Source organism: Aquarana catesbeiana, linkage group LG12, assembly GCF_042186555.1.
Source record: "Aquarana catesbeiana isolate 2022-GZ linkage group LG12, ASM4218655v1, whole genome shotgun sequence".
Lineage (NCBI taxonomy): Eukaryota > Metazoa > Chordata > Amphibia > Anura > Ranidae > Aquarana > Aquarana catesbeiana.
The window spans coordinates 206,353,610-206,379,707 of NC_133335.1; the positions used below are offsets into that span (position 1 = coordinate 206,353,610).

The following is a 26,098-nucleotide window of genomic DNA, read 5'->3' on the forward strand; positions in this document are numbered from 1 at the left end:
AACCTCAGGAATAACGTCACTTAACACAGAGGTAGATATTGCCCCAGCATTTGTAATCTACAAAACAAGAAAGAATTCTTAGCCTTGCTGTCACATAAAACACCATGTTTTAAAGTGGTTGTATAGCCTAAACACTTTTTACCTTAATGCATTTTTTGCATTAAGGCAAAACATCTTTAGGTGTCAGCATCCCCCCTCACCCCCCCTTTTACTTACCCGAGCCCTCATTCGATCCAGTGCCACGCATTTCTGCATATCTTCTCTCCCCTCACTTCCGGGCCTCACTGGCTTTGCTGGGGCACCAGGAGCCATTGGCTTCTAGTGCTGTCAATGAAACCCAGTGACGAAGGAGAGGGGGGCAGGGCTGAGTCCCGCTGTCTGCGTCAATGGATGCAGCAGCGGGGCTTGGGTGTGAGCACGCACGAGTGCCCCTGTCAGGGAAATGGACTTGCAATGCTACCAATACCCAGCAAGGATGCCTATGGAGAACCTCTGTACGCACTGGTGCATGGATAACGAAGATGCGCAACGGCGTGAACAGGCATACACGCGTGCGCACAAATGGCGTGACAGATGCTGGCGCCAACTGGCCTATTTAAACCTGCTGCTCAGAGCATGATGTTGCTGGATTATCATCAGCTCCGCTGTGTTCCCTGTGCCTCTGTATCCATGATTCTTGGACTTCCTGTTACGGACCCGGCTTGCCTTGACCCTGCTTCCTGATATCCTGGTTTCACCTCTGGCTTATACTTTTGACTCTGCTCCTGCTTGCTTCCCAGTGTTTGACCCCTGCTTGTTTCAGTTCCCGCTGCCTGACTGATCCACCATATATGACCTTTGGCCTGGCTCCCGGTTTCCTCTCTACTAAGCACCTCAGCACACCTGCTCTTCAAGTGCTTCCAGTCTGTTGCAGCCATCTCTTGGTGATCAGCTCTCCTGACTACAGCATCATCTGGCAAACCGTGCTTCTTTGGGCACTGCACTCCCTGTATCATCTCCAGGGGTGTGTTGCACTTAGCCGCAAGGGGAGCCCTCTCAGCACCTCTGCCTCCAAACCAGTACGTGACAGCACCCATAGGAAGTGGCTTCCCATGGGGAACTGAACAGAGGGGAGGGGCCAGGAGCGCTAGCAGCGGACATGAAAAGAGGACGTTCGCAGCCGCTCTGTGCAATTTCATTGCACAGAGCAGGTAAGTATAGACATGTTTGTTATTTCAAGAAAAAAATGCCTTTACAATCACTTTAAGTAGAATAAACAAAATAAAATTACGATAAGAACAAGAGCGGACAAACACTGCTACCTATAGTACATTAAGAATGTATATGTTAGAGATCCATTATCAATCATCTAATAATGTATATATTATCTAATATGTCATATTCATTTAAACTTCTGTATTTTTTCTAAAAGGCTTCTTGAAAGAATAGACATATAGTGGGTAATTTCTGGGCCTGGGCCTAATATAAGTGCTTAGTACAGACCAGTGAGCTGCAATTTCATTCTAAGTTGATGAAAAGTTTGGTGCAGTGTCAATTTTTTTTCAGTCACAGCAGCCTTTGAGACATCTGGGTCTAAGACGGGGTTCCCTGGTACATCAGAGTCCTAACTCCCCCCTCTTACAGCAAAGTTCTCACTTACCCACCTTAACATCAACTTCTCCCTTTCCACATCAAAGTCCTCACTCCTCCAACTTTCACAACAGGGTACTTAGTTTCCCCCAATTTCACAACCCAGTCCTTGATTCCCTCCCTGTCATATCAGAGTCCCCACTTCCACCCCTCTTCACATCAATCAGAGTCCCCACTTTCCCCCTTTACATCAAAGTCCCAAGACCCCCTCATCCTTTCACATAATTTCCATAGCCCCCATATCCTCAGTTTCTTTTCCCACTCCTCTGTTCGCAAGAGAGCCGAACCTTCCGATTTTCACAGTGGCAGTATGGTAGTGGGCAGGAGGCAGAGCAGTTATAGAGATGGACTTCTAGCCCCTTCAGATTGGAAGAGCATGATGCTGTGTGAAAAAACAGGACAAAGCATGACACCCTTGACAACCTAAGGCAGTACACCAGGGTGCTGAGGCAACCCAACTGAGAAACAGTTTAGTGAACATAATAAACTAGTCTAATGCCGTGTACACACGGTCAGACTTTTCGACCGGACTTGTCCGATGGACGCCGACGGACCAAATCCGGCGGACAATCCGATCGTGTGTGGGCTTCACCGGACCTTCAGCGGACTTTTCCAGTCGCAAATCTGACGGACTTTAGATTTGGAACATGCTTCAAATCTTTACGTCATAACTCCGCCGGACCCAGAAATCCGCTCGTCTGTATGCTAGTCCGACGGACAAAAACCGGCGCTAGGGCAGCTATTGGCTACTGGCTATGAACTTCCTTATTTTAGTCCGGTGTACGTCATCACGTACGAATCTGTCGGACTTTTGTGTGATCGTGTGTAGGCAAGTCCAGTCGTTAGAAAGTCTGTTGAAAGTCCGCCAAAAGTCCGTCGAAAGTCTGTCGGACGGGCTGTCAGACTTTTGTAGCTGAAAAGTCCAACCGTGTGTACGCGGCATAAGAGTCAAAGCAAGATGATGTGATAGAAGAATAGGGTATGGCTGCATCAGAAGATGATCTTATGTTGATCTCATGTTTATGGGATCCTTCAAACATTCTCATCCAACTCATCCAACTGACCTCTGGAGGAATGCAGTCAGCCAAATTAGAAAAACTTGTATGATAATCTCATTGTGGTACCTCTGTAATAAACCAGAACATAGACAGAAGCATAGAGAGCATGTGCTACACTTTACATGACAGGGATGGTGCTTGCTGGTCAAATATATAAATTTTTCAAAAAGGCCATCCTAAGGCTCCATGCACACTGCTCATAAACGGCCATTTTTGGGAGTTTGGGCATTTTTTTTAACAGCCCATAAACTCCCCTCTATGTTATCCTATGTCCATGCACACATGGACATTTTTGGATGTTTATCAGCAGTGAAGTTTATGGGCTGTTTTCTGAATGCCAATCGCTTTCAGGAGTTGTTTTTCTAACCACAAAAAATGCCAAAATCTCATAAACGCTGATAAATGATCAAAAACGTGGCTCACCAGCGTTTAACGTTTTTGATCCATTGAAAAAAAAAAAAAAACGCTAAAAACGCTAACACGGAAAAACGCTAAAAAGTGCTAATAAACTATCTGACTAGCAAAAACTTTAAAAACGTTGAAAGACTCACTGCAAAGCTGCTGGCGTTTTAATAATGTTATTTTAACGTCCAGTGTGCATGGAGCCTAATACAGATCACCCAGGTGATTGATAGGTGTCGGTCTGGAGAAGTAGACATTCCTAGGAAGATTCACATGCACACTGCCCTTGGTGATGCCCATATGCGACGCTGAACCTCCATTATTAAGAAACCTAAATCCGCTGCATGAAAGGGGTGGGCTAGGAACAAAAATGTGTGCTCTATCTGACTTGCTCTATCTGACCAGCTTGAGCTTCTAATGAACACTGTGAAAAGCTCACAGTGTGCAGTGAAATCAGATATTTCAGTACAGGAGAAAAGCCCATACAACTTTGCGAGGCTGAAGGTAAGGCCAAGGTTTCCCTTTAGTTATTCTGGTTTACTGGTGGAGTCTTCTCAATACAAAATCTGGATTTCCTCTGGATTTCAGTAACAGATCCTTAGTGAAATAAAATACCTAGGTTATACATTTCCGCTTTGTGATTCCTAACATGTTTCTTACATCATTTTCTGTTGTTTTGAAGTCGAATAATCCTTCTTGCTGAAGAAGTGTAAAAAAATATCCAAGAAAGCTGGCTTTCAAAATAAGTGTTGTGGTTTGTGGATTGGATGGTAGAACCAAGGGATTGTTGGTGCTCTCTGGAGGATCAACAACATCCTTTCCTTTAAGCAAAGTAACCTTCATAGGGAAAAAAAAAAGTTTAGTGTTTAATAAAAAAAAGAAAATTTTTCCTGGAGGCACCTGTCCACCACAAATAAAAAAAACATACAAGTTGTTGTATTTTTCTACTATCTGAAACCCTAATGAACTTCCAATGAAGATGTTATAGTAAAGTTCCTGCCGTTCTATATTTTTTGTAATTACTTGCAATTTGCAGATATGTAGATAATTTATAATCAATTGCATTAACAGATATGTAGATTCAACTATTATAAGTGATCTTGATATCAGACAGTGGAGTAAACATCCTTGCTCCATTTGCAACACAGAACTATTCAAAAGTATGTAGTGCATGCTGGGAAATTTCTATTCCATTAAGGCTTTTAAGATGCCATACATGGAACGAATTTCATGTGGTTCCTGAGTAAGCAGCCAAGATTTGCTCTGTCGTGGCCCTGTTGGCACTCTCCTGTCCAACAACCTTTGATAAGTCACTGTTAGTCACTTCAAATACAGTTTGGCTATTCTGACAGCTTGCAAAATACAGTAGCTGCAGCATGAGCTCATCAGTCCTATTTAGCATAGATAGAGGAATCTGCGCTGTTGGATTTTTTTTTTATTCCTGCAGGCCGAATTAAAAAATCTAAGTGTATATGGTCAGCTTAGAAATGCAATAAGTGGGCATCCTCTGTGCAAAAAAAGGGTTCTCCTATTTTCTCAAAATTAGTTGTATGTACTAAAATTGGAACCATACACCTGTAATACAAAGTTGTATTTGCAGCATATGCCTGATCTTGCATGGCTTTGATGTATTTGTGTAGCTATATCAGAGGTCTACATCAGCACACACGTAATATAATGACAAGTTAAATATAGGCTAGGCTTACATTTAATTTCATCTCGACATGCTCTCCAGTCAGTGTAGGTACTGGAGCTAGTAAATAGTGGAGGTTTCCAATATTTTCGATGGGCAAGCCAACTGGAGAGAAAAACAGTATAAGTGCATTATACATTTAATCAGTACTAATATTATACATCTCACAGACATGAAGCGCCAATATTGAACACACACTTTTATTAATGAAATACTCCTAGGCTTATCTTTTTAGCAGAGTGCCAAGTCCCCTTGTAGGGGGTGCAACCCCTTTAAGGTTATTCTTCACACCTGGGCCTCCTGACACCCACTCATTGGCATCATGGGTTATATAATATTGGGAAGGCTCCCTGAGTTGGTTGTTGGAAAACCCTCCAAACAGATTAAACAGTGAACTGATTTTTTTTCTGGACTTCACTAACAGCCATGATAAGATCTGGTGCCAGCTCAGTAGGAGCTCCCCTGGCATACTTTCAAACTGTGGGGTCTTATTTTTTAGCATTCATTGAGCATAAATGTCAAGACACTGTTCTACCTTCTGCATAGGCACAGGTCTCTCTCCACCTAATAAATACTTCCATAACTTGTGTAAGCAATGTGCTGCCATCATCCAGTAAGACTGAATGTCCTACCACTGTTCTTCAGTACAGTTATTACCCTTTCAAAAAGAGCCTGGTGTGGATGCTTATCATTCTGTATGGGGAATGATGGGGGAATACTTTTGGTTATGAGCTTATACTTCAGGATGAGTAGGGACCGTAGTCAGTATATTGGCCAGGGTGCCTGCAAGGGATGGAAACCTGAGGGCAGCCATACAAGGGAAGCTAGATTATGACTAGGTGTACCAGGAGCCACACACCAAGTCAAGACCTGCTGCATATTAGTGAATGGCAGTCTCAGCCTGGACCCCCACACGCCAACGCATTTCAATCTGGCCACCAGAGCTTACTCATCCCTATGCGTAAGCTCCGCTGGGTGGAGTGAACCGAGTTGGTGACATGGCCTGGTGGGGGTCCAGGCTGAGACTGCCATTCACTATTATACAGCAGGTCTTGATTTAATGTGCAGCTCCTGGAACACCTAGTTACTCTCTACTATTGCCTGGAGAATAGACAAGTTCCCTTCCCAGCCAGAACTCACAGCGTTGGGCACAGTATTTCATTCCCATATAGCCTGAGTGGCCCACACACATATCTTTGGTTTGAAGGGAAGCTAGATACCACAAGGATTTCTCAAGCTGAGTAGGGGTTGACTATAGAAAGAACAATAAATGGCTAGACGGCCACACTCCATTGAGACACCTTTATTGAAGTCAGATAAAAACCAAGTAGTCACATACAATCACATCAATCACAGAGGAACAGGACAGGACAAGGCTAATGTATTAGTAGAACTGTACATATCATCAAAACCTCTTTGTGCATCTAGGTGGATTAAACCTTGTATTTTTCATGACATATTGGGCTTTAATTTGGTGGTAAATGGTAATGATTAGCTCCTGATTTATTTCTTATTATTATCAAAGGAAAACTGACCCAAAATAGTAATAAAAAAATCATATTTTTTTTTTAATGTAGCTGTATAAATCTTGTTACTATCATAACCTACCACCAAAGAGCAATGCTAAATAAATTCTCCTGCTCCTAACAGCGATACCACATATATGTATGTTATTTGTTGTTTTTACCCATAGTACAGCCCAGAAACAATAGTGTGCATTTTGCTTTTTTTTTGTTTTTTGTTTTTTATACTACCTAAAACACAGGTGAGTATGGGACTTTGGACAGAAGCTGGGGCATACCAAATCATCTTTAAAGCAGAGTTCCACCAAACTTTACAAGAAGGTCTTAAACTAAAGACCACCCCTCCAACCCCCCGGTTTCGGATATATATCTTATTTTTTCTTTTTTTTCTTACAAAGGTGTACTTCCGTCCCAGTCGGGCCGGCGAAGTACGTCATTTCCTCTTCTGCAGCAAGCCCTCCTCCTTTTCCCCCACTGCTTGGGTCCTGTGTGTGTCCCAGAAGACGAGGTGGCCATTCAGAAAGCGCCTCATGCATGCACAGTAGGAAACCGGCTGTGAAGCCTAATGGCTCCACTGCCGGTTTCCCTTAGTTGCAATGGTGGTACCTGCACCCGAGCCGGTGGACGAACCGGCCTCGGGGGGCGGCCATCGAGGGCTCCCTGGACAGGTAAGTGTCCTTATTAAAAGTCAGTACTTGTAGCTGCTGACTTTTAAAAAAAACTTTTTTGAGGCTGGAACTCTGCTTTAATCACTGATGTCTTGTCCAATAAAAGACCAATGAAAATGTAAAGTTGGAAAAGGGGAAAGGCTACAATTTTATTGAGGAATTGCAATGCATCTGCCATTTAAAAAAAAAAACCTATGCTGGTCACAGTTAACCAGTGAGTACAATTTATCCATAAACTTATAGGCTAAAGCCTGCCCCTACCATTAGTGCTGGACTGACATTCAACAGCAGAAAAAAAACTTCAACTGATATTAAAACTTCCTTTCCTAAACCTTCTTTTTTTTATTAAAATAACAAACATGTTATACTTACATGCTCTGTGCAGAGCTTTTGCACAGAGCAGGCCCGATCCTCTTCTTCTGGGGTCCCCCCCCAGTGCTCCAGGCCCCTTCTCTTTAGCAAGTGCCCCCACAGAAACCCGCTTTCCATAGGGGCACCCGTGCATGCTCGCTCCTGAGCTGCCCTGTCTGGGTCTATTTACACAGAGCAGGTGGCTCTGCCCCGCCCCCTCTCCCTCATCAGCATTTGATTGACAGAAGTGGAAGCCAACAGCTTCCGCTGCTATCAATCTGCCCAATGAGGAGGGAGACAGTGGACAGAGCTGATGCTTTTGTGCACATCTCTGGATCGGGTCGGGCTTAGGTAAGGGATTAGCTTATGATTAGCCCGCTGATTAGCCATCAGTGAGCTTCAGCCATCAGCCGTCAGCACTGTCTGCTGAAAACAGGTCCCAGTAGTGCAGAACGATCTGCACTTCTGTGATCCACAGGAGCACTACGGCCAAACGAGCTTTGGCTGTACTTGTCCTTTAAGGTAAAAAAAAACCTTAAGGCTTTAGAACCACTTTAAAGGCCTAAACAAAAAACAACCAACCAGAAGCTTAGAAGCAAAATTAAGCTGAGATTATCTCTGACTTTTGAGGAGGGCACAAATCTTATTAGTTTGCTATAATCATTAAATTTGAAGTAAACTCTCCAATCCTTGCTCCCTCGCTGGTGCCAGTATATTCTCTCACTCTTTTTCCAGGTTCATTTTAATTGGCTGGGCCAGAAAGATGTAACTCATGCACACAAATTAATTCATTCCAGCACCAAGGAGTGCCAAATCAAAAAAAAAGTTTTAGTTCTACTTCAACATAAATCAACATTAAAATGCACAGATCTCAAAAAATGGGGGAAAAGGGGATGATGGGATTATTGCGGTGCCACCAAAATTCAAAATTACTAGAATGATATTTTATATAAAATCATTTATTTTATTGATATCAAAAACATCTAAAATGTTTACATGAAAGAGTACAAAAAATATACAAAGCAAAAACAAAAACAGAAATACAGTTCAAATAAATGACCGTCACCAAAGATGTTGAGGGGTGATCATAGTCTTATGTTTCCAACTAGTTTTGCCAAAACATTGGCTTCATCAGGGGAATGTAGAGATGTACTGCAGAGAGTAAAACCACTATAATAAAGAAAAAATGCATTATTGGATCAACATAATCTTGTAATGCTGGAGGCAAGCCAATCGCATCGCATAGTGGTCAAATTGCCGCCCCCCCATATCCCACGGTCTTCCCACCCCCCACACACCTAAAACATACCATGCGGGCTCCAAAACGCAAGGGGGACACCACCAAGACACTGAGAATGGAAGTTGCACTCAGCCCAGTATTTGGCTACAGGGGAATTAAAAGGCGCCTAAAAAGAGAAGTATAGCATATAAGTATTGAAAATTCTTTTAATTTTATTTAACAAAAGGGACCTAAGCCTCAATTATATACCCTAATTATATGCAAAACCAAGGCACTCAATGTTGCACAAGGGAGATTCACAGCGCAGTCAGTTCATGTAAAAAATCACATGAATGCGATCAAAAGGACTGTAAAATAGATTCAAGAGAGGGGAAAAAAAAAAAGGTATGGGAAAAATGATATTGATACACATAAATATATCAGTGAATTTCAGATTTGAAGGACATAGTGAAATATGTTGGATATAGTGAGTAGGGCTTACCGAATACGCATTAAGTTAGAAAAAATGCATCCTATGAATAAGGTTCCGCCAATATCTTGGCTAAACGTTGGAACCTCCACAATGAGTCTTTCTGGTAACACCGGTTATTGTAGATGGTCTGAAATTCAATGCATATAACAAAGGGACTGTTAGCAAGAAAGTTCAGCCAGTATAGCCATATGTGGCAATATAATGACAGATGCTTGCTGTGATGAAAAAAAGTTTGTTGGATCTATTACCTTTTACATTTGTAGCCAGCTCCCCAGGATGGACCAACAGCAAGGAGATAAAAAAAAACACACTGAGAGCAAGGCTGCCTTTTAAAACCTCCACCTGATCAGCATGATATAAATCAGCTGATCAGGAGCAGACGACATGCGGGCGGGGCACATGCGCAGTAGCCAGTGTCATTTGCCTACATATCCCATAAGTCCGAGCGTCGGTCTGGTCACATGGCGGCTACTGCCTGCGACATGATCGACAGATGGAAAAGTGCAACGGAAGGCTCCAGAGGAAGAAGGAGGAGAACCCCACATCATCCAAGGGAGACAGAGGGGAGAGGAGGCATGAACAGGCGTTGGAACACCGCGATGGTCCCGGCCGAAGGGGCGGGCTGACAATAAAGCCAGCCCTTGGGCGTCCTTGCAGCCAAAGGCTGTAGTGAAACAAGTTCCCAGATGAATGGGGGGTAAAAACACCCAGTGCATTGGGCCCACCATGGCACGCCCCAGGAGGGGGGGAGGGCGGAAGGAACAAAGGGAAGTCTGATGATTCAGACAGATCGGGGACATAGGTGGAGTGGCCCTGGTGGTGGACAGATGGTATCACCGCATTGGCCGCCATGCGATAACGGAGGAAACTGCCTGCAACAACACAAGTATAAATTAGATGACAAAATTGCATTAATATAATCGATATGGTAATCCAAAATTAAACAATGCATTAAGTTTTAACATATCTCTACATGAACTTAGGTCATCATATAATCAATAATTGTTTTTTTATATTTTATTATTTTTTGTTTTTTATATACATCAAACTAATCCAGATATTTTAATTATGTATTCAATAAAAACAGGTAATAGGAATTATCGTACATACAGTATGCAACTACATATAGTGACTACTGTATTAATTATTTCAACATCCAGATATAAAGTTAACTTACCTGTTTTTATTGAATACATAATTAAAATATCTGGATTAGTTTGATGTATATAAAAAACAAAAAATAATAAAATATAAAATATAAAAAAACAATTATTGATAATATGATGACCTAAGTTCATGTAGAGATATGTTAAAACTTAATGCATTGTTTAATTTTGGATTACCATATCGATTATATTAATGCAATTTTGTCATCTAATTTATACTTGTGTTGTTGCAGGCATTTTCCTCCGTTATCGCATGGCGGCCAATGCGGTGATACCATTTGTCCACCGCCAGGGCCACTCCACCTATGTCCCCGATCTGTCTGAATCATCAGACTTCCCTTTGTTCCTTCTGCCCTCCCCCCCTCCTGGGGCGTGCCATGGTGGGCCCAATGCACTGGGTGTTTTTACCCCCCATTCATCTGGGAACTTGTTTCACTACAGCCTTTGGCTGCATGGACGCCCAAGGGCTGGCTTTATTGTCAGCCCGCCCCTTCGGCCAGGACCATCGCGGTGTTCCAACGCCTGTTCATGCCTCCTCTCCCCTCTGTCTCCCTTGGATGATGTGGGGTTCTTCCTCTGGAGCCTTCCGTTGCACTTTTCCATCTGTCGATCATGTCGCAGGCAGTAGCCGCCATGTGACCAGACCGACGCTCAGACTTATGGGATATGTAGACAAATGACACTGGCTACTGCGCATGTGCCCCGCCCGCCTGTCGTCCGCTCCTGATCAGCTGATTTATATCATGCTGATCAGGTGGAGGTTTTAAAAGGCAGCCTTGCTCTCAGTGTGTTTTTTTTTATCTCCTTGCTGTTGGTCCATCCTGGGGAGCTGGCTACATATGTAAAAGGTAATAGATCCAACAAACTTTTTTTCATCACAGCAAGCATCTGTCATTATATTGCCACATATGGCTATACTGGCTGAACTTTCTTGCTAACAGTCCCTTTGTTATATGCATTGACTTTCAGACCATCTACAATAACCGGTGTTACCAGAAAGACTCATTGTGGAGGTTCCAACGTTTAGCCAAGATATTGGCGGAACCTTATTCATAGGATGCATTTTTTCTAACTTAATGCGTATTCGGTAAGCCCTACTCACTATATCCAACATATTTCACTATGTCCTTCAAATCTGAAATTCACTAATATATTTATGTGTATCAATATCATTTTTCCCATACCTTTTTTTTCCCCTCTCTTGAATCTATTTTACAGTCCTTTTGATCGCATTCATGCGATTTTTTATATGAACTGACTGCGCTGTGAATCTCCCTTGTGCAACATTGAGTGCCTTGGTTTTGCATATAATTAGGGTATATAATTGAGGCTTAGGTCCCTTTTGTTAAATAAAATTAAAAGAATTTTCAATACTTAAATGCTATACTTCTCTTTTTAGGCGCCTTTTAATTCCCCTGTAGCCAAATACTGGGCTGAGTGCAACTTCCATTCTCAGTGTCTTGGTGGTGTCCCCCTTGCGTTTTGGAGCCCGCATGGTATGTTTTAGGTGTGTGGGGGGGGGGGGGGGGGGGAAGACCGTGGGATATGGGGGGGCGGCAATTTGACCACTATGCGATGCGATTGGCTTGCCTCCAGCATTACAAGATTATGTTGATCCAATAATGCATTTTTTCTTTATTATAGTGGTTTTACTCTCTGCAGTACATCTCTACATTCCCCTGATGAAGCCAATGTTTTGGCGAAACTAGTTGGGAACATAAGACTATAATCACCCCTCAACATCTTTGGTGACGGTCATTTATTTGAACTGTATTTCTGTTTTTGTTTTTGCTTTGTATATTTTTTGTACTCTTTCATGTAAACATTTTAGATGTTTTTGATATCAATAAAATAAATGATTTTATATAAAATATCATTCTAGTAATTTTGAATTTTGGTGGCACCACAATAATCCCATCATCCCCTTTTCCCCCATTTTTTGAGATCTTCGACTCGGGATGAGGTGCCGTATCTGGTAGGACACACCACCCACCATCCAATTAAAATGCACAGAAACCTGCGTGTTAGCAGGTGCCACTGTATTCACCATAGTCATGTGTATTAATGCTAAGGAAGCAGGAGGCAAGGTCACTTCCTGTTGTAAGGATATATAGGGGAGTGTTCCCCTGGGCATAGGGGCACCTTTAGGTTCACGGAAACTGAGTTAAGTCCACAAAGCATATGATGTGATTGCTAGTAGAGGGAGGAGTCCACCTGTGATGGAACTGGTAAGTGTAGAGCCACTAGCCAGTAGCCACGTGTATGAGAAATGTTTGAGCCCAAGGTATGCACACCATTATACAGCCTTAATCAATTTACAGCCTCGGTTATCATACAGCCTGCATCAATGTCACGGTCTAAGCAACCTCAGGGAGACTATTGCTGTCAGTAATGCCGATAGCACAGCGAAGTTGAATGTCCTTTGTGTAATTAATGTGATTGCTACTGAGAAGTCGGATGTAATGGGAATGAATGTGTAACATGCCTGTACTAATCGCATGAATTACAGTAAACAAAATAATTTATTCTGCAAAGTCTGGTCTGGTCACTTAATGAAGATGAGTTCAAGAATGCCTTCACAATGTATACAAAAAGGGGAAGAAAGTGTAAATAAATGAAAGTGATTAACATCATAGTATAGAAGGAAAAGCAGCCAGTACAGGACGAGGATAATAGTGGCCTGTGTCAGAAGGTTACAGTTGGAAGGGTGCCTAGTGTGGTGTTTACCTTCTCAGCAGTAGGGTCACTGCAGTCCGAAGCATTTCCAGGAACAGGAGCCTGGACCATGGAAGAAGAGAGGCCTTGCTAGTAAATGGCATCCCTTTCCATGCCTACAGGTTGGAGCAAAACAAATGTGCTGTGCTGGAGAACTGGTGGAGGATAGTTAATGTTCTGCATGGATAACCTCACATGACTCTGTAGTCTAGTGCTGGGACAGGTAAGACCAGACCAATGTTACTGGTCCTTCTGGTGTGGGGTCTTGTAGGGTGGCCTAGCCACATAGGGTGTCAACTCAAATGTTAATTATTTTCACTGTAGTGGGCCTGGTGGCAGGTAAAGCAAAGTTCCCCATGCTGCTGTGCAGTGGCACCTGTGCAGTGTCCCCTGCCTACATGCCCATCTTTTTAAAATGCAATGCTCCCAGCAGTCAGGGCTCCCTTTTACTAAGACTGTCATTTCTGCAGCCTTTGTGGGAATAATAGTCTTCTGTGTTAACCCAAAACCTGAAAGCATATTGCATTTGGCTTGCTTTTGAATCGAACTCTCATTTCACTGCTCACTATCCTTACTTACTTATTATTATTATTATTATTATTATACAGGATTTATATAGCGCCAACAGTTTACGTAGCGCTTTACAACTTGAGGGTAGACAGTACAAATACAATACACTTTGATACAGTAGGAATCAGAGGGCCCTGCTCCTTAGAGCTTACAATCTAAGAGGGAAAGTCAAAAGATACAAGAGGTAATAACTGTGGGTGATGTGCTGATTGAGAAGATAAATGTACAGTTGTTAGGTGGGGGCCAGATAGGCTTCTCTGAAGAGATGAGTTTTCAGGGATCGTCTGAAAGTGGATAAAGTAGGAGAAAATGGGACGGATTGGGGTAGAGCATTCCAGAGGATGGGGGAGGCTCTGGAGAAGTCCTGAAGGCGAGCATGGGATGAGGTGACAAGGGAGTTTGAGAGCAGGAGGTCTTGGGAGGAGCGAAGAGAACGATTAGGTTGGTATTTTGTGACTAGGTTAGAGATGTAGCTAGGGGCTAGGTTGTGGATGGCTTTGTAAGTTATAGTTAGTATCTTGAATTTAATTCGGTGACTGAGTGGCAGCCAATGGAGGGATTGGCAGAGGGGTGTAGCAGACGCTGAGCGGTTTGTGTGGTGGATGAGCCTGGCAGCAGCGTTCATGATGGACTGAAGTGGGGATAGCCTATTTAGAGGTAAACCAATGAGGAGGGAGTTGCAGTAGTCGAGGCGGGAGATGACCAGGGAGTGGATTAGAAGCTTTGTGGTGACATTGGTTAGGAAGGGGCGTATCTTGGAGATGTTGCGGAGATTGAGGCGGCAAGCTTTGGATAGTGATAGAATGTGGGGTCGAAAGGTTAGTTCAGAGTCCAGGATTACACCTAGGACCCTGGCGTGGGGAGATGGGTTGATAGTTGAGCCGTTGATCTTGACAGGGAGATCAGGGGAAGTGGCACCTGAGGGAGGAAATATCATGAGCTCGGTTTTGGATAGGTTGAGTTTGAGGAAGTGATGTGACATCCAGGCTGATATGTCTGCTAGTAAGTTGGTAATGCGTGAGGAGACAGATGGAGAGAGCTGGGGGGTGGAGAGATAGATTTGGGTGTCATCAGCGTAGAGATGATATTGAAAGCCATGGGAGGCAATCAACTGACCCAAGGAGGTGGTGTAGATTGAGAAAAGGAGAGGTCCAAGAACAGAACCTTGGGGGACCCCAACGGAAAAAGGAAGAGGAGAGGAGGAAGTAGAGTTGTAAGTGACACTGAAGGAGCGGTGTAATAGGTAGGATGAGAACCAGCGAAGAGTACAGTCACTACTTACCCTCTTGTATGCATAACTTTTTATTTACTTCAGTGAGTATGTAATCCACTGCTGGACAAGCCTGGAATATAAGAAAAATCTATCACAAATGTATAGATGACCTTTCTTTTTTATGATTTGTTTATTAAACTTGCTATGCTCATGTTTTCTGTCTGCATACCTATATGCATCGGGCCAGTGTTTTATTAGGAAGGGACCCACAAAATCAGCGTAGCCCCTTTATAGTGAATAAAGTATTTAGGGCTATCCATACATAGTTCGATTTCTCTAGCTATGTCAATTCCCCCATTCACACTAAACAGTGTAGATGAGAGAATCTATGTTGCCAACTCTAGTATTCAGGCAGACACAGCACCAGCGGCTACCTGAATACCAGAATGGTGACTACATCTGATAGGATGCAGTGAATGTTGGGCCAACAATTTTCCATCTGGCTCAGTCAAATTGAAAATTGACTTTTGCCGAACTGGCAGGTCCGCCCATTGCTCGAAATTCAACTGATTCCGTGAAATAGGACAAAATGTGATCCATGTATGGCTTAAACGTGTATATATAAAGGCAAGGGGCAATATGCTAACTATATACTTTTTACTGTTTCTGATTAAAGGTAATTCTGGTTGCACTTTTAGTCTAAATCGACTGAAGACATTGCAGGTGTATCATTGCAAAGGATTTACAAAGGCTTATGCCCTGTACACACGATAGGATTTTCCGATGGAAAATGTGTGATAGGACCTTGTTGTCAGAAATTCAAACCGTGTGTAGGCTCCATCACACATTTTCCATAGGAATTTCCGACACACAAAGTTTGAGAGCAGGCTATAAAATTTTCCCACAATAAAATCCGTTGTCGGAAATTCCGATCGTGTGTACACAAATCCGACAGACAAAGTGCCACGCATGCTCAGAATAAATTAAGAGACAAAAGCTATTGGCTACTGCCCCGTTTATAGTCCCAAAGTACGTGTTTTATGTCACCGCGTTCAAAATGATAGGATTTTCTGACAACTTTGTGTGACAGTGTGTATGCAAGACAAGTTTGAGCCAACATCCGCCGGAAAAAAATCCATGGATTTTGTTGTCGGAATGTCTGATCAATGTCCGACCGTGTGTACAGGGCATTACAGTTGGTCCTATTTAGAAAGTTGCCAAAACCATGAGTAGCAGCACAGAGACACAAAGGGGTTGATTTACTAAAAGTAAATATACTGTGCATTTTGCAAAGTGCAGTTGCTCCAGAACTTAGTAAATGAGGTAAAGCTTCACCTTGCAAAGAGGACCCAATCACGTGCAAGGAAAATAAAAAAAACAGCATTTTTGCTTGCACATGATTGGATGATGGAAGTCAGAAGAGCTTCTGCTCATTTACTAAGCTCTGGAGCAACTGCACTTTGCAAAGTGCACAGCCTATTTTACTTTAGTAAATCAACCCCAAAGTCTGTTCACTGCCAGCATGCTGTAGAGAAGGACCCTTTCTCTCTGTGTGGAAGCAGTGGTCTCTATGCTCATTGCTGATTCAATGCTAGAGCCGTCCAATCATCAGAAAGCATAAGCTGAGCTCAGCAATGAGAAGAGGCAATGAGGTGGGGGACCCGGCAGCATCATGTGACCGACATAAAGACATCAAACTGGGAGGGTGTTGGAGCATGGAGCTTGGAGTTTGACTCCAACTGCATTTACATATTATTAAATAGAGGTCCTGTCCAATCACTGAAAATGGTCTCAAATTCATGTTATTAAAAGCAATAATACATTCTAATGCCCTGTACACACGATCGGACATTGATCGGACATTCCGACAACAAAATTCATGGATTTTTTCCGACGGATGTTGGCTCAAACTTGTCTTGCATACACACGGTCGCACAAAGTTGTCGGAAAATCCGATCGTTCTGAACGCGGTGACGTAAAACACGTACTTTGGGACTATAAACGGGGCAGTAGCCAATAGCTTTCGTCTCTTAAGTTATTCTAAACATGCGTGGCACTTTGTGCGTCGGATTTGTGTACACACGATCGGAATTTAACCGATTGGATTATGTTGTCGGAAAATTTTATAGCCTTCTCTAAAACTTTGTGTGTCAGAAATTCCGACAGAAAAAGTCAGATGGAGCCCACACACGATCGGAATTTCCGACAACACAATCCGATCGCACTTCTTCCGTCGGAAATTAACAGTAGTATAGTTAACAGCTGTATACACAAAGCATGCATTACTATTTATATCACTTACCGTTGTAGGTAAAATAATTTTGAGGTTTTTATCAAGGAAAGCATTCATCACATTTGGCAAAATTCTGTAAAACAGAAATAAGAGTTAATATTATAATTTTGCCAAAAGAATGTTTTGTTCAACCATTAAAAATCACCGATATACTTAATTTTATTCTATTATCAGCTCACTTTCAGCCTGGAGATACTGTATCTATTATTTAAGACAAAAGCTATTGAAAGTGTTAAAATTGTTTATATTCTTCTGCAGACGTACACCACTGTATTCTCGATGTTTCGGTTTCAGTGGATAATTGGATTCAACAAGGGTATCGTTTTCTAGCAAAGCTGCCATCCCCCAAATTCTAATGTAGAGAAACGCATAAAAACCCAGATATCTATATTGAATAAACCACATATAAATGGCAGATTTAAAATCCCTCAAAAAATTTGGGAATTTCTGACAACCTTTAAGAGAACCACAGAAAGAGGTATTTCCTACTTTTACGCATGGTTAACTGAACATTTTATCAATGATAAAAACTCTTATATGTTGAAATGGGAAACAGAACTTGATCATTGCTTCTCCTGGTCACAATGGCAACATGCTATACATTGCAATAATAAATCATCTGCATGTATTGAACATTGGGAAAATGTTCAAAAAAATGGTAAATAGCCGGTATTAAACACCCTAGATTTTCTATGATGTTCCCTTCTTGTGGTGCCACATGTTGGAGATGTGAATGCCAAATAGGAACCCTACATCATATTTTTTGGAGATGTAAAATTATTCAGAGTTTCTGAAATTCTGTATCATCATTTATAGCGTCCTTCACGGGTGTTATAACCCCACTTACACCAGCAATGGCACTCCTAAGCTTAAATATTGACTTATACCCAAGACAACTTAGAACTATTATTAAACAAGTACAGTACTTATTGCTAAACTTTTAATCTCGAGTTTGTTGAAATCTAACATTACACTCAATCTATCCAAGGCTATAGATAGATTGAATACTCAGGGTAACTTGGAACTCATGCTTGCATATAAGATTTATAATCTTAATAGGTTTAAATTAATATGGCAAGTATGGATCTCTCAACCCAAAGCTTCTAAACAACTTACAGAGCTTAGCAAAACATGATACAATTTCTCTTTTCATCTTTGCATTACTTTTAATGAGTAATCTTCTACCAATTAGGATACTTTCCTTAATAAGTGTAACATTACTTGTTAATCTAATGTATATTTCTTAATGACGGATATACCTGTTACAGTGTGAGCCCTGTTGGGGTAATGGGTATTTACATTACATTACATTATCACTCTTTATTGAAACTACCATGACACTTACAACTATTATTGTCTTGGAATATTTGTTATTACCTTATTCTTTGTTTATAAAAACATTCAATAAAGATGTATTGTTGAAAAAAAAAAAAACACTGATATATCCAGGGCAAGATGATTCCAGGGACTGGTCCTTAAGCCGAGCTCTTAAAAGTAAAAAAAATATGTGCCCCCCAGCTGATACAGGGTCTAAAGCCGTATTTTTGTAGGGGATGAGCTAAAACATAACATTACTTAGACAAGGGTCCCGCAGTTTTCCTCCTCTAGTAAAAACTGTCCCATGAAGCTGCTCCTCTTGCTACTCTCTGACCAGTTTTGTTTTGTTCCCCCCACTGACAACACCATACACAATGTAGGGCCAATGGCCACCACAAATTGCATATTTATGGGGTTTTTTCCCTTCCTAGAGTTCAGATCGAAAATCTGGGATTGTTCTTTGAAATCAACAATGTTTGGCCACTAGTTTGGGTGGACTCCTGTGGTGATCCTACCCCAGAACAGTGTTTTTTTTTTCTTTTTACATTACTGGTTTGCAGCCACGCTTTGTGATATATTATGCACTAAATGTAAATCCTAATATACTGTAGGTATCAGTTCCTATGGGCTGCAACGTAGACACTGCTGTACAATGACACCGACACAATGCTTTCTGTACCCACGTTAAGAAGATCTCCCACCCCTTAAAGTGACACTAAATGGCATCCTTGTTCTAAAAAAAAAATCCATATACAGTACATCCACCATTTAATGGCCCTGTAATCTGGATTTCATTAAATTGTTTCTTACTGTGGTTTTCTGCCTCCTTTTAATGTCCTTTGTGAGGTCCTGAACCTCACCTTTTCACTCTCTCTTCCTGCTGTTGGGAGCGATTAGGGCAGGGGTGTCCAAACTACGGCCCTCCAGCTGTTGCGGAACTACACTTCCCATGAGGCATTGTAAAACTCTGACATTCACAGACATGACTAGGCATGATGGGAGTTGTAGTTCCTTAACAACTGGAGGGCCATAGTTTGGACACCACTGGATTAGGGCATGTTAGTTGCAGTCATGTGCACTGTTGATCTGCATTTAGGTGTATAGCCACTAGGTGTAGTGATTAGCCCACTAATGGTGTTATTATGGTGGTCAGACTGATGTCTGGAACGCACGCTATACTGTTTACTTTCTGGAAAACTGGAAGTGTAGTCTAGACGGTACTTTCTTCGCACCCGCCGTAACGCAGGATTGACGCCAGCCGTTGTAGATTGTGTCCGCCATTTTGTTGTAGACTTCCATCTCACTCTTCAAATAGGGAGGGGACAAAGTGTCCCTAACAGTCGACACATCTCACTCCTCAAATAGAAAGGGGACAAAGGGTCCCTGAGCCCCTCCAGGATTGTGTCACAATGAGCAGTAGGCAACCTACAGTAAATACACGCATATGAAAGAGTATATATACACATATGCATCCACATGTAAATCAATGGATGTTAAAATAAAATGAAGATCAGTAATAAATATATATATAGAGAGAGAGAGAGAGAGAGAGAGAGAGAGAGAAAGAATTGTGTATATAAAAAGGGGAATTAGTGATATATTGTAAATGTCTATGGCTGAAGGGGCAGATTTTATATATATATTGAATCCACAAGTTTAGCGTTAAACATTTAATAATAATTAATAAACGACTAAACCACCAACCGTGGCACATGCATGTACATGTGGCACAGGAAGAAAACTGTTGTAGGGAAGGATGGAAGGATTCATCAACTAAAACAATTCATAAACTGTGGAACAGAGTATGTTGTGTAAGGTATTATCTGTCCCTGTGGTCGCCTCTATGTGAGTCGGACTTCGCGCCCTATGAGAGTCAGAATAGGCGAACACAAATGTGGCATTATTAATTTAAGAGATAAATACCCAGTTCCTCTGCACTTTCAAGAAGTCCATCAGGGGGACCCATCGGGTATGAGAGTGTTCAGGATAGTCAAATGGGGGTGATTTAGACGCAGGGAGGAGACACCAGAAGCTATGCAAGTGAGAAGCCTTCTGGATCTTCACCCTTGGCAGTCTCACCCCCAGAGGCCTCAATGAAGATCCCGAGATACATAAAATAGTGTAAAATAATATAGAGTCAGATACAGGTTGGGTTTCCCACCTAGAAATAGTATCCATCTTCTACTATATCAGGAGTCTTCAAACTGCGGCCCTCCAGGTGTTCAGGAACTACAATTCCCATCATGCCTAGTCATGTCTGTGAATGTCAGAGTCTTACAATGCCTCATGGGATGTGCAGTGCTGCAACAGCTGGAGGGCCGTAGTTTGAGGATCCCTGTACTATATCATATCCATTAGTCATCTGTGTGAGAAGCTTTGCCCTGGCTTTTCTGAGTTGGATACAGCTAATGTTTTTATGCTTCATCGGCACATACCATGTGCCGACTGTCAATCTTGTCCAGGAATATACATGTGTATATATATATATACATGTAAATCTCTTTTTCTATTATTAACCATTTTTAGTCGTTTATTATTATTTGATTTTTAACGCTAAACTTGTGGATTCAATTTTTAAAATCTTCTATACTATGTATCACACAGAACCATGTGTATATGTTATATGTATTTCCTATTTATGTATATTTTTATATATTTATATGTGTATGTATACATTTGCATATATATATATATATATATATATATATATATATATATATATATATATATATATATGTTAGAAGGCCAGTGTGCTGGCCTGAATTTATGGGAGGAGCCCGGAGGGTATTTAAGCTGACTACTTCCCCTTCCTCTTTGTCAGTTTCAGTGCACGATACTACATGTCACTGTGCTGACTCTTCCCAGCTTACCTTGTGTTCATAAGTCTGTTTGTTCGATTACAAGTGGGTTGCGGCGTCTTCGTCGGCGGTTCTCGCTTGCTGTTGCAGGTAGGGTTCAAACCTTTTTGTTCTTATGCAATGTTACCATTGGCTATATTTCCTATACCTGCAAACTTAGATTTGCAGGCTCGCTCTGCCTTGCTTGTCATCCTATCCACAAACATACGATTCGTTCGTAGATCCAAGCCTCTGAGCCATTGTCGGTTGTTCTCTGATATCACTCGATACAGGCTTCATTTTCTCATAGGATTCACTGTCTATGGGGTTGCCGTCTCATCCATTTGGAGATCAGCATGTATTATTTGCATGGGTTCTGTGTCTGACTGAGGTGGTAATTAGACCCACATGGGGCCTTGTCTGCACTTTGATTAGCCTGGGGGGCTGGGTGGTTGATATGTGTTCGGTTTTAGAAGTAAGGTGTGGTATACATGCTGCAACCAATTTGTATTGGATTCACTTCATACATCTTACAACCGATTTGTATCAGTGCCATCTCTTTACAACCGATTCATATTGCATACCTGCTACAATCCGATTCGAACCTAGTCCTGTCGGCAGCACAACGGTTCGCATCGTATGCATCCCGCTAACTGATTCTTATTAGTCCCTGTTGTACCCCACAAATGGTTCGTGTTTTATGTAATTTTCTACTGACTGTATCGTATTGCTTTCATGTCATAGGAATCGCAGTCGGATTCAAGCCTAGTCGCCTCGGCGGCACAACGGTTTGCATCGGTCTTATCCTGCACACCAATTTGTAGTGGTTCTTACCCTACGATTCATTATTTATTTTATTTATTTTTTGTCCGATTCACATCACCTCAGCAGCTACATGCATCACAGTCCACTCCGAACCTAGTCGCACAAGCGGCACAACGGTTCGCGTCACAAGTATCCCACACACCAATAAGTAACAGTCCCTATAACAAATCTACGATTCGTTACGTATGCCACTTCGCAGTTCCTTCCTACATATACAATTTCTGCTATCCTTTTCTTTTTCGCCTATCAGTAGGTGACCTTTCTTGCAATCGCTGCAAGCTACGCATCTCATCATAACTCCTTGCAATCGCTGCAAAACACGCATCTCAGCATATACCCATTTGTAATCGCTGCAACATGCATCTCAGTATAAACTCCTTGCAATTGCTGCAAGAACACGCATCTCAACATTTACCCATTTGCAATCGCTGCAAAAACATGCATCTCAGTATAATCTCCTTGCAATCATTGCAAGATCACGCATCTCAACATTTACCCATTTTTGCAATTGCTGCAACATTCATCTCAGTATAAACTCCTTGCAATCGCTGCACGATACGCATCTCATGATAACTCCTTGCAATTTCTGCAAAAAACACGCATCTCAGCATATACCCATTTTTTGCAATCTCTGCAAAACATGCATCTCAGTACAAACTCCTTGCAATTGCTGCAAAAAACACGCATCTCAGCATATACCCATTTTGAAATCTCTGCAAAACATGCATCTCAGTACAAACTCCTTGCAATTGCTGCAAATACACGCATCTTAGCATATACAGGGGGTCCCCTACTTACAAACATCCGACTTACAAACGACTCCTACTTACAAACGGAGGTAGACAACAGGAAGTGAGAGGAAATCTACCCCTAGGAAGGGAAATTCACTCCTGTAAGAGTTAATATGGGTAAAAGGTGTCTCCACTGATGCTTTATCACCTATCCTTATTTCCCTATTAACCCCAAATTTTCAAAATCCAATTGTCATTGGGACAGAAAGTGAGGTGAAATCTTCTGAACAGGGGCACAGACAGCAAAACAAATGTTACAGGGGTAATAACCCTTCCCTATGCTATCTAAAAAACTTAAAAATAGATTTTTTGGCTGGAGCTACACTTTAAAAATTTACCTGTTCCGACTTACAAACAGATTCAACTTAAGAACAAACCTACAGTCCCTATCTTGTTTGTAACCCGGGGACCCCCTGTACCCATTTTGCAATCACTGCAGGAACACGCATCTCATCATAAATCCTTGCAATCGCTGCAAGATGCGCATCTCATCATAACTCCTTGCAATCGCTGCAAGATACGCATCTCATCATAACTCCTTGCAATCGCTGCAAGACACGCATCTCATCATAACTCCTTGCAATCGCTGCAAAAAACACGCATCTCGGCATATACCCATTTTGCAATCTCTGTAAAATATGCATCTCAGTACAAACTCCTTGCAATTGCTGCAAATACACGCATCTTAGCATATACCCATTTTGCAATCACTGCAAGAACACGCATCTTATCATAAATCCTTGCAATCGCTGCAAGATACGCATCTCATCATAACTCCTTGCAATCGCTGCAAAAAACCCGCATCTCGGCATATACCCATTTTGCAATCTCTGTAAAATATGCATCTCAGTACAAACTCCTTGCAATTGCTGCAAATACACACATCTTAGTGTTTATCCACTTGCAATCGCTGCAAAACATGCATCTCAGCATTTACCCATTTTTGCAATCACTGCAAAACACGCATCTCAGTATATACTCCTTGCAATCGCTGCAAAAACACGCATCTCAGCATATACCCATTTGCAATCACTGCAAACATGCATCTCAACATATACTCCTTGCAATTGCTGCAAGCACACTCAGTGGTGCTCATACAGCCCACTTCATTTTTTAGTGGCACTTAATCGGTCACTCGTCTCCAGTGGCATTCATACGAGCCACTCATCGTTTTCATCTATCTTTTCTCCCTCAGGTCAGTCGAGTTCAGGTTCCATCCTGTACCAGGTTGGACGTTATTTCCCAGGTAAAAAAAAAAAAAACGCTATGTTTGCATCTTCACCAGGGCCAGTCGCATACAAGGGGGACAGATAAAAAAGAAGAAAAAAAAAAAAGTAAAGAAATCTTGTTGCACTCATGTCACCCCTACTGCAGGTGTTCCCGGTCGACCGAGTTTCGATCATAACCAGGACCTCGCTACTAGAGCGTCAGTCAGGGCCTAGTTCATGGGCTTTTCTATCACATCATTCTGCAGCACCCTTTCACTATACCATTCCTTCACATACATCATTGGACGTGATCTCCAGGCGTTAGTTCTGTCACATATGTCTATACATGACACTCTGTTTTCGAAGGGCGACCCTTCACCTCGCAGACAAGGTCGCTTAACAGTAGACTTGCTGGCAGTGCAAGTGTTAGCAGGCCGAGCACACGTCACCCCCTACAGACCGCAACATTGCTACGTAGGCCGTACCAGACTTCTACTTCTCGCCCCAGTACACCCTGGGGTTCTGGTCTTCAGGTTTGTGCTTGCCACAGACAGGCACCCGAGCTATCGGTTATCTGGCCAGTCCAGAGCGCGGCTGCCTGCAGTCCCTCAGGGCCTGAACATCCCCAAACTCATAGCTGAGTCGCAGGGATATTCCCTTTCCTGCTAACGGCCAGGAAGGCAAAGTTTTTCAGGCTCTTCTTCCCGCCTCCAGCTGCAGCTGGGCCCAACAGGCATTCCTACAATCCATCCACAGGGCCCAGCTGCACTCTTTGGTCTCCCCCTTAGCCGCAACAGTTCGGACGTCCAGACCAGAGTCACACCTTTGAAAGTTTGCCCATCCATGGCCCTCCCGGACCTGGTCATGGTCCTGATGACAGCTTCTCCTTCTGCAGGTACACCAGGCTCTGCACCTATCGTCCTCCCCGTTCATCTTGTCCCGACCAGCATCAGGGAGGATATATTGGAGGGCAAAGACGTCAATTGGCATCCCTGCTCATCTCAGTCCATGACTTAGCTGACAACAAATCATACGCCTGGGGGGGATGTCTCAGTGGTTGTCAAGTCGAGAGACCCCAGCCTCAGTCGTAAGATGTCAGCCACTGAGTTCGCCCTGGCCTTCGGGATGTTCAGAGATGTACTTTGTTCATCCACCCTCAGCAGGAGGGAGGAGTGGGACTTATACCTTCATGCAGTGACAGATCTTGCTTACAAATATGGAGGTTTTGCCTTCTACGACCATCGGTCATTTTCAGCCAAAGCAGCAGCGAGACTTGCCCAGTTCCAGATAATCTCTGACTGGAGCCTCACAGACACGGAACTCTTTTGTCGCCACTTCGCCCACAAAGCTGACGGTTTCGCCCAATCCCTCACTTGAACCTGTCACACCAGGCCCAGTGTCACAGGGTTATCCATTATCCAGACGATTTTCTGCTTATCGAACACCTAGACATACCCCCCCCGGTAGATCTAGACAAGCTAAGAGAGGTCTTCAACAATCTCAATGAACACATAGTGGAAGGCCCAACACATTTCATAAGTTTCTCAGGCATCGTCCTGGATACGCACGCCATGCAGCCTAGCCTGCCTTCTGACAAAGTAGCTTGTGTTAGGTTGGTCATTCAGGAGTTTACCCGGTCACAGGAATGTACTAAAAGACAGCTGCACTCCTTGATAGGCATGCTCAATTTCGCTATGAGAACAATTCCTCAGGGGCGGTCGTTCATCTGAAGGCTCTTAGTCTTTCTTGCCCGAGTGCAGGACCCGACCAAGTCCTCAGACTAGACCCAGCAGCAATAGCAGACTTGGCTATGTGGGACGAGTTCCTCTTCAACTGGAATGACATATCAATGTTTTTCCCTCAGTATCAGCTCAGTCGCCCAGGTAGTCATAGATGCTGCAGCCTCCACTGGCTTTGCTGCAATTTTTGGCCATCACTGGTTTGCCAGACCTTGGCCCCTGGAAATCTGCCTGATTCCTGTTTTCCCTCGATCTTCGTCATTGTTCGAGCTGTACCCCATCGTGGCAGCAGCCCAAGTCTGGGGCCACACGTGGACAGATCAGACAGAGCTCTTCACCACAGACAACCAGGTTACAGCTGACATCATTAATAAGGGTAGATCCAAGT

At 42.7% G+C, this 26,098-nt stretch overlaps 1 protein-coding gene across 1 annotated transcript in view; it reads right to left on the reverse strand.

Moving 5' to 3' along the window:
* The window catches only part of BPIFB6 (BPI fold containing family B member 6), a 58,689-nt gene that overhangs the window by 21,737 nt on the left and 10,854 nt on the right, over positions 1-26,098 (reverse strand). Inside the window, exons 5-9 of the mRNA XM_073607859.1 lie at positions 17,003-17,066; positions 14,770-14,830; positions 4,796-4,887; positions 3,750-3,926; positions 4-57 (exon numbers count right to left, since the gene is read on the reverse strand). Coding sequence (XP_073463960.1) covers positions 4-57; positions 3,750-3,926; positions 4,796-4,887; positions 14,770-14,830; positions 17,003-17,066 — 448 coding nt within the window. The remainder of the gene's footprint in view (positions 1-3; positions 58-3,749; positions 3,927-4,795; positions 4,888-14,769; positions 14,831-17,002; positions 17,067-26,098) is intronic.